We start from the raw sequence: 18,090 nt of genomic DNA, 5'->3' as shown, positions 1-18,090 counted from the left end.
TTTAAACTGAGGCAGACGAGAGCAGCTTCTCGTTTCCAGCCCGCAACTGTCGATTTTGGCATCTGCTGGCAGATTTTATCAGCTGTAGCATTGGCTGCTTAGCTTAAACATGTCAACATTGTTATCATCAAATTGTATGTTTTTGCTTTTAATGTTATTAGAGTAAAGGTATATTGGGTGAGGGCTAACTTCGGCAAATATTATGCCATATCATATAACATTGTCAGGGGTTGCTAGACTCTAACTTTTCCTGAATACAATAAAGAAGAGGACGCTGACTTTTTTAAATTGTAACCTGCACCTACAAGATAATATATGCATGTTAATGACATGCTCCTTGTAAGTAACACTTGGTTACGACTATAGGTAGTATAAGTGCAGCTTAGATGGACACACCATTTAATCTATTCCTTACATTTTTCCTCTTGTGGTTTTGGTTTTGGAAGGGTTTAAAAAAAAAAAAAAAAAGAACCTACCCCCCACACTCTTTAAATGTCAAGTATCACTCTTATTGCAGTCCAACATACACAGCTTTAATGTTATAAGAAATCCAGAGCTTGGCAGACCTGCTGTACTTAGTAATGGTCGCTAAAACTATGATTGGAGAATTGTTTTTATACTGAGGGATTTTGTGCCGAGTATGTTGACAGTGTGTCTGATATGAGTTTATGCGAGCTGCACAGCAACTCAGTTTATTAAAGATTAATACTTCAATGTAATGTTCAATGACCTTTTAATAATAATAATAATAATAAGTCCACTAAATCTGAATGGATGCTTATGTTGCACATTGCAAACTTCAGCTCAAGTTTTTCACACACACACACTGCTTCACGCAAATCCTTTAAATTTTTAAGGGATTGTCAAAGGAACTGTCGGCATCAGCTTGCACGCAGGAAATCACTCCGATATACTGAGTTATTGGTACCATTTGCGGCGAGCATTAGTGCATGGATACAGGCTTGGATCGCTGAGGTGTGCTTCAATCTGAATAATGATTTGCAGAGTCAGACTGAACAGAGGACATTTCTCTGTGTCACTCCACTTAACATGTACAGTTTTCATCCCGGTGACAAGTCCCTGCGTTTGATAGAATGTCTGCTGGGAAACTTGTGGAAAGATCTCGCGTGCTGCTTTCCTCACAAAGCTCAATTAAACTATGTGGTGTTTAAATGCAGTGTGAAAAGAAGAAAAAAAAAACGCCGTTGGCTGAACACATCAGTGGGAAAGGGCAGGGGGACTGAGATTTTAAATAAAGTGTTACTGTGTACTGGTCTGAATCAAGCTCTCACAGTCAACTGTACTTTCCCCTTGACATTGTCCTCTGATATTACATCGCTATTATTATGTTAATTCTGTTAGTAGTAGTTAATGTATCTTCACTCAGTCAGTCATAAAATAGCATTAGCCATCATGAACCTTATTTCCCCTAATGATGATTCAAAGAAATCTTTGTGATGTTCACATTACAGTTGTAGCACAATGCTTGGAAATACGCACATACTAGGACTTGGCTGATGTCTGATGCAGCTCAGGGCCGTATGCGAGGTCAAAGCAGATGCCGCCTATATGCAGATAAGGCTGCAGCGGTTGGAGCATAAACGATTGCACTTCGCGCTCGTGGGCCTTTTCCTCACACAGTTTAGACAACAGAAAACAGGAGCAGCGCAGCACATGTTGCCATAATCAATCACTTTCGAGACTCAGTCGCTGTGATGTGTCAAAAGGATGGAGGGCATGATTCTCAGCGATAGGGCTGTTAAAAATTCAGGCTTCTGAGTTGATGGCATCAGGATATGTTGTGGTAGGAGGCTCCATCAGAGCTGAACCAGTGTGGAAACTCAATTCTCAGACCCAGTGACTATGCTTACATGCACATAGGAATCCAGGTTATTAAGGGAAATCAGGCATGGAGACAGGAAATCAGACACACATTTACTGTGATGATTACTCTAAAAGTTCTGTTAAACGTACACATGGTCAGTAATCAAATTTCTCCTTTACCCACTACTATATATTTGATGCGAAATAGGAAGAATTTGTATTGCTAATAATAGTGATATTTGTGATTACTAATGTTTTAAAGAATGTTTCGTTTCATTATTCTGTGAGTGTTTCTAATGGGTTTCACTTTTACCTTTGTCACACATGAAGTACAAAAGATGCTTGATCATGAGTAACTAATTTTTGTTTCAGCTCACAGAGAAGTCTTAACCTGGCGAAGCAGGTTTCTCTTAATCATTTACTCTGCTTTAAGGAAACCAGATCTTAAAGGACACGTCTACAATTTCTTATTGTCAACAAATTCCATGGAAATACATCTAAACCATTAATGCCTGTTTTTCAGTATTCTCTGACTTTCCTACTCTTTTGTACCTATTTATTCCTGCTGAAGACCTACATTTTTAAATTCACAAATGTATACTTACACATTAATTGATACGATTTAACAAGTAGTTAATAAAGCAGCCCGGCACTGCAGTTTTTAGCAGGAATCAATGGTGGAAGTGTTGGAGTCTATTTTCTGCTATGGATTATTACACATTTGATGCTGTAGTGAGTATTTGCAGCATTAAGACAGTGTATGTGGGACTGACTTAAAATAAACTGCAAAGCCAATGTTCATCATAATGATGTAACATGTCACTTAGTGCAATGGTGTGACTGATTCTAACCCTTTTTTAATAGCTTTTGGACAAAAATGTAGCTGAATGGCAGGGAGGAATAAGCTATATTAGGGTTTGGTAACAAAGACAGTACTTATTAGTAGGATCAAGTCATGGTTGGTTTTCATGGGATACATTTACACTAAAAACAAAAATAGAATATCTTCACACTTCCCCATGTTCAGCTTGTCCTGCTCAGCAATGAGAGTTTCTTCCTCTTACTTCTTAATGCTTTAACATCCTTCAATGTGAATATTTGCAGCAGTGAAGGAAACCTCCCAAGCTAAATGCGCCCAGTGATTTACATATAATCTCACACTAGGCTATACCATTCCGATTTTGAAACTGATGAGAGTCGGATCTACCATTAACAAGAATTTAACACTCCCCATTGGCTGCATCACATTACTCATTTTTCAATTTCTTTTTGGAAGTATCCATCAAATTTGATGAAGCCTCTCAAACTCAAGATGGTAACAGATTTTTAGAGGGAAGGCAGCCCCTGTTCTGGGACTTCTAAGTCATCTGTTAATCAGACACAACTATAATTATGTGAATTGCAAGGCCTATCTCCATTTGTATGCCCGGCATGGCCAAAAGTTGCCAAACTATATCCATTCGAAAAATTCTTGACAAGAGCACTGTGGTGTTGGCTGCTGTTGCGCTATTTCCACCCCTCCCGATAGGCATATTGGGTTATAAATATGAGATCCACCACTACTGTCTTGCACAGATGATGTTATTAGACTAGCCAGCCTGAGGCATCAGCTGTGTGTACTGGACGTCTGTCAGAGCAGAGTCCTCCCCTCCCCCAACTCCAGACTCCCCACTGTGCTGAAACCAACTGGTCCAGGAATTCCATGCCAGACTCATGGAGAGTCCCATAGACTCCTTTTTTGCTCCGAGTCCAAGTCAAAAGAAAGAGTGTGACACCGAAGTAGACCCCTCTCTACCCATGATGTAAAAGTAAAACAAAAATCTCTTTTGCCTTGGCCAGCTTCGTGGGGAATCAGGGTGGGGGTGGATTGCTAAGGGGTAGTGGGTAGGATAGAGTTTCAGAGTTTGCTTTAAACGTGGACCCCCACACACTCCTGGTGGCCTGTTGTGCAGGTTGAATAACATTCCAGTGTCGGCCTGATACAAAAATGAAATGAGGAGAATGAAAACAGAAAGGATGGAGGTGTGGAAAGTCTCTTTCACTTAAGCTTTGGGCACCCGACTCCCGCATGGGATAGATGTGGCTGACAGGACTCCACAGAAATTGAGTCGATATTCTTCCATCTGAGAGAGTGTGAGGTTTTGATCAAAGAGGATCATCAGCGATGCAAAAAGAGCTTCTGAGAGACGGGCATCAGTGTCAAAATGATTTGACACTGACGCCATGAGTCAGTACACAACCCTAAGATTTTTTAAATTTACAACAAATGGGAATGCAGATGGGCATTCTGACATCACATTTTTGTCTAACAGATGTTTTTTTAAAATGCTGCATTGTCTGGGTTAAACAAGATTAAGAGTCCACCTCCACAGTCGCAGCTGTGAGGTTGTGCCAATGCATAGCAGCGCTTAGAAGCATGCTGACATGCTCATAATGACGATGCCAGCATGCTGATGTTTAGCGGGTGCAGCTTAGTTCATTCTTCAGTTAGCATGCAACATTTGCTAGGTAGCACCAAACACAAAAATACAGGTGTACAAAAGTATAGTTAACAGTGTTAAAAAAAAAAAAAAAAAAAGGTGCTAAAAAAAGATCAGGGGTTGATGAAATTTACCATTTTTATCTCATTTTTCAGCAAAGACAAATTTTTCTGCAAAGACACTGTAAAGGTTGTTGATTTGGTTAAAAGAAAGCATGACTTAAGCAGGAAAAAACTAGCTGGATTACTTGTCTTTAAAACTTCATGGGCCAATGTTTTTTGGCCAAATTAAATACAGGTTGTGCCCGGAGACCTCCCAGCATTGATACGCTCAATATTGATTGCAAAAAAGCCAATGCCATAAACCAAGTCCTCTGTTATACTGTCTGTGTAAACAGAAGGCAATCTCATTAAAATGACTGTGCTCTGAGTGGGTCTGCGAAATTTCCACTTATTTGGGGTGCAGTACTCTGGAAAGTCAAAAGCAATTACTGACTTCCTCGCTTTCATCCGCTCTGTGGAGAGGGCAGAATGGTGTTTGTGGCCACGGCGTAAGTGGACGAATAACATTACACCAGAGTACAATTAGGACTTGGACTTGGGTCACAAGTCGTGATGATTGTGCGCTATGTCAATTAGTGTTTTAGAGAGATGGAGAAGGATGAAAGGAAAGAGCAGGAGGTTGAGGGTGTAAGAGAATTTGAGGATGAATCTGTGTAAGGGTATTTGTCATAGATTAAGACGGTGTGTGTATGCGCTTGCTCTGTTTTCCACAGTGTATCCCAGCTGCCAACAAACACACCATATTACATTTTCTGCAGAGGATCTGGGTGCAAACCCTATTATTATGCTTTCCAGTCCAATCATACAGCAATTGTTAGGCCTTCCAGGTCCATCTATCCAAACCCTTTATTTGAATACATATTCTTCATTTTTAGTTCTTGGACTAAAAGCTGTTTCTGTAACAGATTGTCCAATGTGTGTGCATGCGTGGAAACTCAAATCACAGCACTGTAAAAGCCACGGTTTACAGTCTGTTCCTGTACTTTGACATTCGCTAACTATCCCCGACTGTTATACGACTGTCTCACCCCGGGAGACCTCCACTTTTAGATTTAGAAAGGTTGGCGGCTGACTCCAACCCAAACACATTCTACTGCGCAGCCAAGAGACACAGGGGCAAGGTCACTGGGTTGTGTGTGTGTTTTCACGCCACTCCCCAAAGTGCGTCTGAGTGTGTAAAAACACAAAGGCACACACAGGTCACAGAGTGTCCTCTCCTCCCCCTGTGTACTGCAGGTACTCTTCGTTCATGTTCTGTTTTGACACTAAGAAAATATAACCAACTCGCCCAACCATCCCCTCGCTCGCACACAAAGCAGATAGAGCAACCAGCAATATCATCAACATGGTGTCAATGTGATTCTCACTTTGTGGTCCCCAATTCACTTAATTAAATCCCTTGTGTTTGCAGATTTGTACTTCAAGCTGAAGTCTTTAATGACTTAATTAGAATTACTCAGCATCTAGTGAAATTAAACCAGTACCTCCTAAATGTTTTTTTTTTTATAAGTAGCTCAGCATGAGAGTCCATGCTGCTGAGTCCATTACACAAGTACTACATTAGTTGGAGACATGGTTTATGCAATGCTGCTGCAAAGCTCAATTTTTCTTTTGTGTCCACTTATAGCCAATAAAATACTCTTAGTGGGCCGCCGGAAAAAGTACATTATTATTATTATCAATAAAAAATATTGCTGACCAATAACCATACCAAATCCTAATTTTAATTAGTATTATTAAGAAGAAGGAGAAGAAGGAAAAGGTTACTTGAAATTCAGTAGACTTTCAGATTGAGGTTGATACAATCCCAGGGGCCCCAGCTATCTCATCAGGTTTTAGAACTAGTGGTGAGACCTGGCACCTCGAGACCAGCCATGATTTGTCAGACCTGAGAGCATTTGCCTCAACAAGAGAGGAAAGTATTGCTCTCTTTGTCCAGAGACATACCCCATGAGGACGTTTGCCCAGACCAATCAGACTTTGATCAAACTCCATTCTATACTATCTGAGTGAGGACTGAGGGACCCCGCAGCCCACAAGCTCTCTACACTTCACTCCATACTTTACTCGCCAGGCACCTCTTCCCTGTGGCTTGGAAAAACAAAATACCCAATTATAGATGATTATCTCTGAGCATTTTGTGATAAGTTGGGCTTGGAGAAGACAGGGGGAAGATGTGTTGGCAACTAGAGGGGCTTCATGGGGTGACCTGAACCATAATGATTTGGAAATGGTTCATAGGATTTTGGCTGGGCAGGCAGCTGCTGCCAGTGTTGTCTCTTTTTACAGCAGTCGGTGTCACTTGACTGTGAAGTGCCTGGAAACCACCAACAAAAACAGTTTGAAATAAAAAAATAATGTTACTTTATTACCTTATGGTATTATCCACATTCCTCCTCTACTTGACATTTTCAGTTCTCATTGGAAAGTCAGTCCTTGAGCATACCACCATGTATCCACAAGTTTATTCTTGCTTGCTGATCGATCACTCCAAAGCCAGGTCACTGTGGTCTTTGACAAGAGGAGCTCTCTCGCATTTCAGCCAGCATTTTCTGAAAGCTTCTAGACAACACAAAAGGAGCCTACAAAGCAATTCCCTGTGATGACCCTTGACCTTTGTGTCAACTATGCTTGGATGATTATTTACCTTTCAACACCAGGTGAATACAGAGATCTGATTCAACAAGGAAATGGACTATTGCTGACCACAGACAACAAGGCTGGAGTGGTTTGAATGTTTGCTCTGTTTTTTTTTTCTCCACATTTTTCATCCTTGTAATGTTTTCTTTTAGTCTTTTTTATATATATATATATATAAACAAACTATTGAAAGTCTTTTTTTCAGTCAGGCTTATTTACTCTCATTCAGTTCAAAGCAGCATAGAAAATAAATTGGTGACTGTAGACAAACACTGAGCGATGTTGCAGAACACTGGATTGATGCAATTGAAAGTTCTTGCCATGTTGAGGGTTGGGAAAGCAAAGGTTAACTCATAGCACTCACTCACCAAGACGTTTATTTCAACATGAGCATGTTTGAAATAAAGATGGTACAGCCACAGGAATGCACCACGAGACAATATATGCAGGCACAATAATTTTCAAAGTGCCAGAATTATTTATATACTGCACATATTGACTTGTGAGGTCCTTTCAGTTTCACAGATAACGGAGGTGAAAAAGAATGTATTTCAGTCCTGGCGCTAGTGACTCAATAACATCTCGCAACAAAACCGACCACAATATATACATCGATTATTTGTTCACACTTTCCCATCGATATTTGCACATTCAGGAACATTGCTGGGACCAGGACATTTCACACTAACAACTAACAAAAGATGTTTTGGCCGAAATATCAGTTAACCCTCAATAAAAAAGGGCCTTTAAGTCATTATATTACATTGAATTTTGTTCTTAGAAATACGTTGAAAATGTTATGTCCTGTTAGGGTAAAATTTTGCAAATGAGACCAATCTAAAATGATATACGTCAATAATGGAATGTAGAAGTTGGTCAAAAACAAATAGATTCAACAAATTGATGGGTTTTGCTGCTACAGCCTCACTTGGCTGTTATTGTATGGGGGATAATGTTGGCGAACTTTAGACAGAAAATGAAGAATAATAAACTATTCTGTGCTCTCTCTTGTGCTATTGTCCTGCTTATTGTGCTGTTGCATTTGTGTTAACATTTAATATCACCCTGTAATTGTCATTTGTCACATTTGCTGCTGCTCAACAAAAAGGTTTAGCTTGTTTCCGTGCAGGTATTCTCTGCGATTACTGAGTAAACTTCCTGGTGTGCAAAGAATGACGCAGTAGTGAATGATCTAAATTGCCACAGCAGTTTTCGGAGTTTCTGACCTCTCTTGCTGCTTTTCCTCAGTCGCTGGCTTCGCTAATGTACTCCACTTCTTTCCAGCTTTGCATTTGTATGTATGAATTCAACGTTTAGTGGACATTGATGGATACACAAGCATACACACACCTGCCTTCTGTTCAAACCACTGGATCTTTCGGTTTCTTTGTTTCCCTCCCCCTTCCTCTCTCTCTAATTGAGCTGTGAGTAGAGTCCAGGTGGAACCCATTTGAATTCCCTGTGGTCATGACCATTGTGGTTGCTTGTGACACTGTCATACCTCTCATTTCCAGACCATTTACAACATATTCTTGCCATCGGTAACACTTGGGATACAATCATTATGCCACCTAGACACACCATAGCAATTTGTGGTCAGAAACACTAACACAGACACACAGGACCAGATGGAAGGCAGAATTAACATTGTAATCAAGTCTGTATTGAGTGCATGCAGCATCATACATAATGCACTTTAGTGCATCACATTTGCCTAGCCCGGGATGCTATACAATTCATGTTTTAAGATTTCATTATATTCTGCACTTGGCTCGGCATCAGATAATGATATTGAAATGCATGCGCCATTGGGATCAGTGTTATTGACATTGGAATTTGCTGTACCCCTGATTCAGAGGCTGAGCTGAAATTGCTGTTGTTGTTTGTGTGTGTGTGTGTGTGTGTGTGAGACTGTGAGTGTGTGTGTCTGCGATTTTTTTTTTCTCCCTTCTCAAATCTGGCAGGGAATTAAGTGTGTGTTGGAAAATTATGCAAATGCAGTTAGAGGAAATACAAAATGCATAGAAATTGAGACCTGAAAAAGTCAAATACAAATAAAAAGAAAATAAATGGAGGTTGTTCTCAGCAGATTCCCTCCAAAGATGGCTCAACCAAGTTCAGGCTGTGCTGAAAAATGATAGCAGTAATTAGAAAAAGGCCTGGTTTGGCTTTGTTTCACATGTGAAAGGATGTGGCCTGTATTGTTTGTTTGTATGCTTTAGAGGTCATAGTTACAGTGCTTCAGGGCCCGTTGGGGCCTGTGTTGTCCATTTTGAACAGTAAAGAGGTTTGCATTAGATGGACGTCATACCATTTTGTTCTGTGTAACCACAAGCTCATTCAGATATATTTATAGCTTCAACAGGCTTTCTTCTCAGCCTGTAGCCTCGCTAGGTGGGATGTAAGGCTTTACTTCGGCACAGCAGTGCTTTGAGCTAAATGCTAACATCTGCATCCTAACTGCTCACTAAGGCAAAGTAACATGCATATTTTAAGCAGGTATGATATAGTTTCTCAATAGCACGGCTAAGGATGATGTTAGCTTTGCAATTCTAATTAATGCTAAGGGATGAATGCATGTACCAAATTTCATGCCAATCCATCCAATAGTTGTTATTCAGTCCGGACCAAAGTGGTACACTGAGTGACTGACAAACAGACAGCAAGACATTTCCATTCCTACAGCAATGCCTCTAACTTGGTTAAATATCACGTTAAGACTGTGGCGTCACGGGCGAGGTCAAGTTTTTTCACTACATATCTATCATGCTCACAACCTTGCCAATGCTGTGAACTTGTATCTATGAAAATTGCTCTGGTCAGCATAATACATTGGCAATATCTTGATGCAGCTGTCTAAAAAGAAATCTATAAAGTGCATTGGGAATTACCCGTGGGGTCACAGTGTTTTAGATCTATATGTTATATCTCTTTATTCGGGAGCATTTTTGCTACGACGCAGTCAAGTCCCCAGCAGTCATGTAATGTGCCGCCTTTTAGCTCACATCCAAAATCAAGCATGGCCAGATAATGGCTTGCAGTGTTTGTGGGCACAGCATGCCAATTGCTCCTGGTAGGTGATTAATGGCCAACAGGTAAGGTTGTCATGGTAACCTGCCCACCTGAGCCACTAAAGCAACAGCCGCTGAAGTGAAGGGTGTACATTGGATTCACTCACTCTGCAATTCTTTACCTTCAAACTGTCAGCGAATATCCCTTTTCCTTTACATCATCGTCTTTTATTTTCTTTATTCATTTGTGAATCCATTTCATCCATCTTTCCCATTTATCTCACTGATTTCCCCTTTTCTCCATCTGTCCTCCCACCCTCTTATCCTCCACCTCTGGATCTTTTACATTCCTCCCTTTCCCAATTCTTGATAGTCCATTCCTCTTTCTCTCCTGTCCTGCCTATCACCCCGCCTCTTCCTCTCCTCCTTCCTTTGTCTGGGATCCATTTGTGCTGCATTAGGCAAGATATGCTGAGAGAGAGAAAGAGAGGGAGGATAGAAAGAAGGAAGACGTGGAAAATGGATAGTGTCTGAGCTTTGCATTATAATGGAGAGCTGTCTCAAGGCAGATTTGGCCTGTCTTTAAACGATGCATCTATCTGCATTTATTCACCCAACTGTACATCTGCTCTGCTCATCTGCTTTGTGCTTTTATTTCTCTCCTATGTGGGAATGTAACCCCATCCCAATTGTATACTTGTATACTGTTAAATATTTGTAATGGTAATTTGTTTTATTTGTTTTGCAGCTAGGTTTTTTTATTGTATGTGCAAGCAATTTCCTGTAATGGATTGTGCTCCTATTGTCTTGTAGTTGGGAAGTGTTTTGTGTGTCAGGAGGGGTTGCAATGCCTTTGTGCGCATGGAAGGGAGGAGGGATGGTCCCATTATTTACCCCAAGCCATCAGTCACACTCAACAAGCCTATCATATAGGGCCATTCAGAGACTATGCCGGCTAAAGTTAGTGCTATTATCTGCCTGTCAGTGGCTAGCTGTGTTGGGGTCCCTTGTGGAAAACCAATTGTATGAGTGAATGCCTGCTGCTCACGTTGTCAAGCTCCAGGGATGCGCACAGTGCCTTAAAAGAGCACTCTCCATTTACCTTCAGCTTTTCACACCTTTCAACTTGCATTAGAAAAGCACGATTTTGACATTTCTGCTGTGTTTAGTAATATGAAATTGACTGCTCAATTTTAAACCATCAGCAAGGTTTGGAAGCTCGTCCGAGCGGAAAAAATAGTCTTCAACTCTAGAAGGAAAGGATCATCTTGGTTTTAATCATCTCAGCTCATATCCTAAGATTTCCAAGTGAGTGCTCATCAATCAAACTGTATGCAGACAGTGTGCTTGATTAATATTCATTTTATATGAGACACTTAATTTGCATGAACACACTGTCTGTCTCATAAAAATTACCAAGCCCTCCCCGTTGGCGTGATAAGCATCTGGACATGAAACAGTTGAAAATCTGAAACATGGTGCTTAACCCGGCAACACGATCCCACTTCATTACATAGTGTTACGTGGGAGGGCTTCAAGCAGGCGTGACTAGTAACATCATACTTAGTATGCCCCCATCAGATAACACCGAGGATCAAGTTTCACTTTGTTGCAGAAGCATTGTGTTGAATGCGTTCGGATTAATGAAAATCATCTTTGGTTTCCCCAGGTCAGGAAGCGACAGATGGAGAAATGCCCTTAGGTAGTGATGTGCATCAGTGTGATGGTTATCTCACCGTTGCTATTAGGGTTACAGAGATGAGAATGTGAACAAATATAAATCCATCATGAGAAAGGATTTGAATGATGTATAGTCATAGCAAAAGTAGGCATCCATGTAATATATACATTATAAGATAAAAATATATTTTTATTTTATTTGTTCTTTAAGAATATAAATATATTTTAGGTACCATATAAAAATGCATATAGGCTTTAAATGTAACCTTCTTTGTGACAATCATATCTGTAAAACTGAAACAATATGTTGATTAATCGATTAGTCAGTTACGGAAACAAAATCTGTGCTTTTAAGCAACTTTTTCATCAATTAAATATTTCCGTTACTTTTCAAGCGAAAATGCCAAAACCTTCCTTGTGTCGGCTTTATTGTCAGTGATTGACAACTGAAGATTTGTAGGCGTTGGAAAACAATTTGATGACATCACCTTGGACTTGAGTTAAGCAAAAGCATACATTTACAATTGAATTTCCAAATGTAATTTGACATTTATTTATATTCATTGAGAAACAGCATTAAGCTTGGTAAAACATTTTATCCATATTGCCCACCCCTGACAACAACACTCAGTCTGTACCACTAAGATCTGTTCTATTGTAACCTGTATCACATGCTTCTGCCGGTCCATTACAAGGGGAAATGGGGGGGAAAACATTTGGATTCATGTGCTATTGTTTGCATTCCAATGAAAACAGTCAAAAAGTGAAAGTAGAAGACGGAGCAGGGTTCAGTGATGCTGCTCGGCAATCACGGTGGAGAGACAGCGACTCGTATGGAAACTAGTAGTTGTGTATTTAAATATGAAAAGTATATGTAAAAAGCTTGTAAAACAATTGGCGTACTTACACACTGGAAGAAAATGAAGGCAGAGACAATTTACGGCAGGAAGGCTGACCAGGGTTAAAGAGAATATATGACGAGGCTTCCAACAATTTTTCATGCGAGAAATGACACCATAGTGGCGACAGGTAATGCACCCAATGCCCAGTATGTTATGATTACATTTTTTTTTCCCATAGAGCTGATTTAGGTTTATAGCTTGCTCTCCTGAGAGTTAATTTTTTTTTTATTTCAGGTGTTGTCATTGACAAAGCGCAGTCGCACATCACGTCTAATTACTGTACAACATAACACATTTGACTCGCACCCAATTCAGAGAGCGCAGGAGTGTTACCAATGTCACAGTAACGGGAGGTGTTCAGCAGTAAATCAGCAAAGCGACTCTAAAATCTCATATTTATACGAGTATTCCAGATATGTGTTTTTGTCATTTTCAATATTACCGTACATGAATCGCGAGTGTTTATGAATTTATGGGTTTGAACACATTAAAGCTGGAACCACATGCAAGAGAGCATCCTGTGTAATTTTGGATCCAACGTAAATCAAGCTAATAGGTGCCGTTTCCCTGAACGCTCTTTGCCTTCCATTTGTCTTTTTCTCCCAAGTCACGTGACTGCTGTGGGACAACCTTTACCATCTATATCACCCAGCTCTGTTTTGCTTTAACTAGACAGAAAAGTCAATTAATTAAATCTGTCAGGTTTCATCTAGGCTCCGTTGGCACACGCATGATGACTGAAATAACAAAAACAACATCATCGCTGATTAGAAAAAGTTGTTCTGCAGGAAATGGCGCGGCAGTAATGAAGAAGTCTCCTTGATGTGGCCGAGAACAGAAGCTGCGGTCGCTGCTAGGCCCCGCTAAATGTTGGCCAGCTTATCTAAGGGAGTTATACTAAATCCCCCTCAGAACAAGTACCCTTGAAACGTCAGCACCATAATGTATCATAAGGCTCCTTCTGGAATACAAGACGAGTTGGCAATGCCCGGCTACCTCTCTGTCTTTTTTTTTTTTTTAACTTCCTCCTCCTTTTTTTTTCTCCATTGAACAGGGTCCAAACCCTTCTCATAAATATGTATTTTATGTTCGTCTTGCGGTTGATAGCAGTTCCTGTATCTCAGCCCACACGTTTTTTGAGAGCAAATTAACAGCTGTGATAGTGAAGTGTTTTTCATTTTATGTGATAATTTCTAAATAACACCTGTGCAAGTAGTTTCTGCTTTATCGGTTGTGCTGTGAGATATGGCACTGACTGAAATACACACAGATGCATGCGCACGGCAATGCACGGGGAGCTGTATACTCTCATTGTCTTCTGCCATAGAAACAGCCTCTATATACTGCTGCGTGCTCCCTGTATTTTTTGTGACTGTTCGGGTGCAAACCTGCTAAAAAAAAAAAAAAGCCACATGCCAGTAATCACACCATAGAAATCAGCTTTAGACTGTCTTCTCTGTGATATGTCTTCAATATGTTGTTGTTTCCTGAGCATCTTTCTTAGTCTGTTTCTCTGCCACCAATTTAGAAGTTGTCGCACAGTATAAACTTCATGTCCAATTTACCGCTTGGACAGTGTATTTGAATGCGATTATTCCTGGAATAATGCATTTCTTTGTCAAGGGAGTCACAGTATCTGATTTGATGCCATATTTAATTTAGCTTTCCTGCAGCTGTCAGGGCATTTTATTAAAAGTGCTGTTTACTCACAAGAATATTTCTTTGATCGAATACGTTCTTTTATATTGCTATTTTAATGTCTTAAAAGTCCTGCCATATATATATATATATATTTATATATTCATATTCAAGGAATGACAATAATACAGTAGATGTGGTTCAGACTAGTTGCTCTAGTTTTGTTCATTTGGGCCTTTTGCCAAGACTTTGCAGATGAGCGCACTGATTTTAAACCTCTTAATATTGCCCAAATGGTCTGTTTATGTAGAGACTCATGATTGGCTTGCTGCCCTTCTCTTAAACCCATTAATATCTGCTCAAAAAATCTGATTACTCTAATGTGGGGGATTAAGAGCTGGATTTTGAAATGGGGAAATGTCGCTGCTCCCAAAGAATTCAGTGACATAGGAAGCATAACTCCATACAGGAACGGATGTGGAGATAAAAAGATAGAGATGTATTGAAGTACAGTGTTGGTTTAATTTGAGATTTTGATGTCAGTCAACCTCCCCAGCGCTTTGTGCAGTGCTCAGGTTTTGACCTTTTGTAACCAGATTTTCTGGTATCCCACGATGGACTTAACTCTCCGCAGTATTAAATGCAGTATAGAATGCCTAATGTGGAAGGATAATGCTTGTGTGGAGGATGGCAGCCTTGTGTGTGCTCTTTGGCTTGTATCATTTTGCGGAGATTATATTTCTGCAGCAGATCGTGGTTGATAGTGGATAATAGAGGGGTTTGGATTGCCTAATCATTAAAGCTGACTTAACCTTAATATCATGATATGGGTTTGATGGGGATATTCTCATTAGCATATAGAAAAAAATATCCTCATTCTGTACTGTTTTTTGCATTCATACTTCCTTCATGGGGCGTGGAGTTGCAAATTTTCACACACTCTTTTCTGAATATTGACACATCCTGTTAATTTCACAGCAGTCACAAGACAACACCACATAAATCACATCTGATGTGTGCAATTCACTTTCTGTTAACTAGCAAGAGCTTAGCGATGACTTCATCCAGTGTGACGGCACTCCCATGAGCTTAGAGGAGGTCAAGGCGAGATTCTGGCTCATGCAGCCCTTCAGAGCGGGCCTCTGGAGAGGCTGGCCATTTTGTTGACTGGAATTTTGGAGCGAAGCCCGCAAGCGCAGTAGTCATCTCTTAGGCCGTGCAAATACATATACAGGTGCAAAAAGTCAAACTGTGAAGTTATGGTTCACGCCCACAGGAAAGGGAAAACACTGCAGCGTTTCTTATGTCAATTATCAACAGCCTATGCAAGAAAACACACAAGGTCTGGAACACATATGCGGGTGCAAAGACGGACGCAACATGCACTCACACACACGGCACAGCCTAAAGCAGCGTGTGCTTCATCGCTCACTCCTTGTCTCTCTGTGGGAATGATTTCTTGGTACGGTGGGGGAGTTAACACATTGATGAGCAAATAACAACAGAATATACAAAAATACATTTTGTGGTTCGCACTGTCTCAGTGTTTGGTCGATCACACCCGGTATGAGTTCAGCTGACTGGAGGTTGAGCAACTTGCACCCAGTCACTTCATGACAATTTGAAACCCACAATGCCATAAGGACTGCGCACAAGGATGATAAAGCCATGGTGAATCCATCTGTTGTTTTTCTTACTGGAAAAATGCATTCCTATTAATCCTGTAAACGAATAAAGAGCTCATTCATATCAAATCTTCTGCTCGGCTGACATGTATAATTTCCTATTTGTTTTCACAGATTTTGGACAGCATCTGGCCTTGGAGCAACACAGACTTGTGGTCTAGTGGGAAGACTGGCACAGTGGAGGGAACTGTGCCATAAAAGAAACACCCGATTCGGGCATTCGCCAGCAAAAGACTGACCTCAACTGGGACCTTCAGCAGCGGGCGGTAAGAGGAGGAGGCCATGTGGACCGCACGCCTGCTTGTCCTCGCCAGCCTCTTCGCACCAGCCGCTCTGGGTGAGTTTGGCTCGTTAGAGTTGCGCGTGTTCGTGCCCATGTGGACGTGCAGATGTGGGCACCAAACATAGCTCTTGCCTTTTGGGACTAACATGGTTTTAAAGCCGTATCAGAATTTCATCCTTTTGCCATTTAAGTGCCAGATTCTGTCAGCCAACAGTGATAAAAGCCTCAGACTTTGTCTGCCTCCTTTTCACCGTCTTTCTTCCTCCTCTCACTAATTATCAGTCTTTTTACTCCTGAAACCTTTTTCTACACTTTTCTTATTTGCTCTCTGCGTCTGTTTCTTTCTCTCATTTTCTACCTATTTTTAGATCTATCCCTCTCTCTCTTGTCTCAGTCTCTTGCTCTCCTGGTGATAGGAAATGAACTGAAATTACTTTCAAAGAATCATTAACACCGTTTTGGCTTTGTGGCTCATGTTTAGTACAGCGAGAACTGCAGGAGGAGAAAAAGACTTCTTTTATCATTTCACGCATTAAGATCTTAAGATTAAGTTGCACAGTCTTTCTTTTCCCTTGTCTCAGTAAACAGAAACTGCCATAGTTTTGCAGCGTTTCCCTTTGGCCCTCTGTGGATTGTTTCAGAGGCAAACTAAATGAAGTCATTTAAATTCAGATTAAAAGGCATCAATGGTGGTGGCCGGGTGCAGGGATGGTTACTGAAACCTGGTATTAAATGGGCCCCAGGGCTAAAACATTAAAGGCCGTAGTATTGATAAGCTCCAACGTCACCGGTTCTGCTCTCATTATTGTAGAAATTAAAAAATAGATTCCTTGTTTATTCATAAACATTATCTTATTATTTATCTCACCAACTCTGTTTCTAATTATAATAAGATTAAGTCATTCATCTATGATTGCACTTTCGCCACTCCCAACCCAGAAGAGAGGTCTCTCTCTCTCGGAGTTTGTCAGATATGCGAGGGGGTGGGGGCCAGCTCTCTCTGCCTCCCTCTCTCTCTCTCACACACACACACACACACACACACACACAGACACAGACCCTGCTCTTAGTGACAATGGGGGAGAAAACTAAACACTCAAACTGCTGACAGTGCCCAAGCTGCTCTTGATTTGTTGCTTTTTTTTCTTTTTAAAAATAACAATAAACGATAAGAATAAAGTTAAAGAACCGAGCCGATAAGCAGTATCAGCGAGAGCAGTACTACTGTTAAAATCTTCATGAAACCCATCCCCTGTCGAGTGGTGTGTATGTGTGTGCGGATGGGGCAGTTGGTCACAATCAACTAGGGTTTTGATGAAGGGGAAGTTGGGAGAGGGGCAATAGCCCATAGCAATGTTAATTTGATATGGCTAATGGGAGATTTGAAGCTAATTGAATTGTTTTTGAGCTGTGATATCTACGCAGCACGGTGGCAACTGGGTTCACCATCCAGTGCTAATGAAAACACACTTTCTGGCATCGTTAGGTTTGCCTTAATGCTCAATGGAAAGAGTTCAGGGGACAGCAACATATCATGCATCTCTATTTAGAGAGCTGTAGTGACCAAATGTTGAGACATTATGAGGCAGATAACTGAAACTGAAATTGAAATTCATTTTTGCTCAGGAATCACTATCTATCCTTTGTGTTTCTTTTAATTTTGACTAATTTGGTCACTTTGTAATAACCAGAAAGATTAAAAAATAGATATTTTTATGTCTGTGCATTGGCAAGAGCCATGCTTGATTCCAAATGAATTATTATTTCCTAGTACTATTTATTCAGAGAAGTTACAGAGATATAGTGGCATACACACAACTGCATTATGTTATATTTGTTGTTACCTTCAACATCAATTTTAAGGCACACAAACCAGACAAACCCA

At 40.5% G+C, this 18,090-nt stretch overlaps 1 protein-coding gene across 3 annotated transcripts in view; it reads left to right on the top strand.

The window, feature by feature from the left end:
- Positions 1-16,134: 16,134 nt before the first annotated feature.
- Positions 16,135-18,090, top strand: part of LOC139222593 (adhesion G protein-coupled receptor L3-like) — a 141,957-nt gene continuing 140,001 nt past the window's right edge. For all 3 annotated transcript variants that reach the window (XM_070854397.1, XM_070854396.1, XM_070854394.1), the window contains exon 1: positions 16,135-16,259. In XM_070854397.1, coding sequence (XP_070710498.1) covers positions 16,205-16,259 — 55 coding nt within the window. In that variant the 5' untranslated portion in view covers positions 16,135-16,204. The remainder of the gene's footprint in view (positions 16,260-18,090) is intronic.

This window comes from Pempheris klunzingeri, chromosome 23 (assembly GCF_042242105.1).
Source record: "Pempheris klunzingeri isolate RE-2024b chromosome 23, fPemKlu1.hap1, whole genome shotgun sequence".
Classification (NCBI taxonomy): domain Eukaryota; kingdom Metazoa; phylum Chordata; class Actinopteri; order Acropomatiformes; family Pempheridae; genus Pempheris; species Pempheris klunzingeri.
Note: the sequence above shows the minus strand (reverse complement) of the source record. Positions and strands in the feature narration are given on the sequence as shown.